This window comes from Nicotiana tabacum, chromosome 19, assembly GCF_000715075.1.
Source record: "Nicotiana tabacum cultivar K326 chromosome 19, ASM71507v2, whole genome shotgun sequence".
In the NCBI taxonomy this organism is placed as follows: Eukaryota; Viridiplantae; Streptophyta; class Magnoliopsida; order Solanales; family Solanaceae; genus Nicotiana; species Nicotiana tabacum.
In genome coordinates, this window is record NC_134098.1 from 123334079 (window position 1) to 123336544 (window position 2466).

At 40.7% G+C, this 2466-nt stretch overlaps 1 protein-coding gene across 1 annotated transcript; it reads right to left on the reverse strand.

Moving 5' to 3' along the window:
* Positions 1 to 494: 494 nt before the first annotated feature.
* Positions 495 to 1124, reverse strand: LOC142173705 (uncharacterized). The gene has a single exon (XM_075239330.1). It carries the CDS (start codon positions 1122 to 1124, stop codon positions 495 to 497), a length of 630 nt encoding a protein of 209 aa, XP_075095431.1.
* Between the last annotated feature and the right edge of the window lie 1342 nt (positions 1125 to 2466).

Here is a 2466-nt window from a genome sequence, read left to right on the forward strand (position 1 = left end):
TCGTCATCTTCATCATCATCAGACTAAGCCATCAAGGCAAAAATTGAGTCATACTCAGTTGCTTCACTTTCTACTGCCATCATTGAACTATCACCATGATCATTTGCTTCTTCAGATTCGCTGGAGGAGTCTCCCCATGCAGTAAGAGCTTACTTTACAACACTGTCAGCAGCATTCTTTCTCTTGAAGTATTTATCAGGAACCGGGTTCCTCTTGGCTGCTTTGTCAAAGTTGTTTTTGAACTAATCTTATTTTAAGAGAGGGCACTCCTTGATGAAGTGTCCCGGTTTGCCACATTTATGACAGAGGTCATAATGTTTTGGCTTGGTAGAACTTCCCCTTTTTGGAATGCCTCCATTCCTGCGAACCATCTTCTGGAATCTTCTTGTCAAATAAGCCATATCACCATCCTCACCACTTGAATCATTGTTGTCTGTCTTGAGGACCAGGTTCTATTCTTTCATTGTCATTCTTCTTCTTCATTTCATATATTTTCAGATTGCCACAAGTTCATCTATGGTCAGTGTCTGCAAGTCCTTCGCCTCTGTAATGGCGTTCACTTTGCTTTCCCAAGAACTGGGCAGAATACTAAGGATTTTCCTGACAAGCTTGTTTCTTGAAATAGTTTCACCAAGAGAGTGAAGCTCATTAATGATAGAGGTGAAGCGAGTGTGCATATCTTGGATGGATTCATCATCTTTCATCCTGAAGAGCTCGTATTCAGTTGTGAGCATGTTGATCTTGGATTGCTTAACTTGTGTTATTCCTTCGTGAGCTGTCTGAAGAGCCTCCCAGATTTCTTTTGCAGATTGGCATGCTAATATCCTGTTATATTCATCAGGACTAATGCCACAAATAAGAATTTTCTTTGCACGAAAGTTCTTTTCTATGGCCTTTCGATCAGCGTCATTGAATTCCTTCCTCGTCTTGGGAATGGTTACAGCTGGGTCACCAAGATTCTTGGTGGGAACAAAGGGTCCATCACATATGACATCCCATAGCTTAGAATCTTCAGCCATGATGAAGTCATGCATCCTAGTTTTCCACCATCCGTAATATTGTCCATTGAACCTAGGTGGTCTGTAAGTAGACTGGCCTTCTTCGAAGTTTGGAGGAGCAGCCATGAGGATCCTTTCTAGGTGTTAACCTGATAGAAAGAACCGACTCTGATACCAATTATTAGAATATAAGGGTCCATCAAACTCTATAGAGAACCAGGTTCTCTATCAGTTCTACTAGAACACATGCACACAGCAGTAAGTAGATGGCAAGAGGAATTTTACGTGAAAATTTCCCAACTCAACGATATTAAAAACCACGACCTACCCTTGAAGGATTTCAACTTCACTACTAAACATCTTTTAGATTACAACCTATGCAACCTAGGAATTAAACTCTTAATCCCTCACTAACTTGTAATACTCTATTACAAGACACTTTGTAATAACTCTATTACAAAGACTTTACAACTCGACTAACTTTAGCCAAGACTCAAACACAAAGGTTTAAGATTTACAAAGGGTTTCCTACAGAATACTTCTGAACAAGCTAAGTAGGAAATACAATTTAAGAACTATTATAAAGTTACAACTCAACTAAGGACATACAATGACTTGCTGTGGGGAACTGGTCCGTAGTAGTGTTGTTCTTTGTTCTTGATGCACTTGAGAGTTGATTGCTTGATCATCAATGACCGTATGTGAGCTTTAATGATTTCTCTAAGTGAACAAGTGATTTGTTTTACCTTCCTTGATGTTAATAATGCATTTGTAACATCACTAGGATGATGTAAGCAAGGTAAGTAAAAGACACACCCCATAAAGTTGACTGCTGTACTGTTTCTGCACTGTAGCGTGTGCAGGCAGCAACTTTACAGTTGGGGTAGTTGACTTGTACTGCTTCCTCGGGAAACGAGAGTTATCTGTTCCTCTGTTGTTCCTCTGATTCTGAAGAGTTGAAGCATATTCCAAGCTGGAACCTTTCGATCTTAAGGTCTTGAGGATATGTAACTGGTTCCTTATCTGGTTCTTGGCAGTAAGTTTGTTAGATCATCAAAACATAAAGCAAGGTAGTTGTAATCTATCAGAAGGCCTCTCGACCAACGCTGCCATACAAAGTTTCGTGATTGAGGGAGCCAAAAAATTTTCTTAAGGGTCGTCAATGTACATACAATTATATATATGACATATATGCAGCGTTTTTGTCGAGGTTAACGGGTTCCGGTGATCCCTCTTTACCCAACATAGATCCGCCTCTGATCATAACCCCTAGCATTGGCCTCAATATGGCCATTGAAGTCCCCTCCAATAAAAAGCTTCTCAGAATGCTGGATACTACGCACCACCTCATCTAAATCCTCCCTGAATCGCCTCTTGACCTCCTGGTCCAATCCTGCCTGAGGGGCGTACGTGCTAACCAAATGGAGTAATACACAAAACGCAAACTTAGACCTCCTCTAGCCACTTC

Bases quoted from the DNA above. Each gene is read 5' to 3' on its own strand.
- LOC142173705 (XM_075239330.1), bottom strand. From the start codon at position 1,124: ATGGCTGCTCCTCCAAACTTCGAAGAAGGCCAGTCTACTTACAGACCA.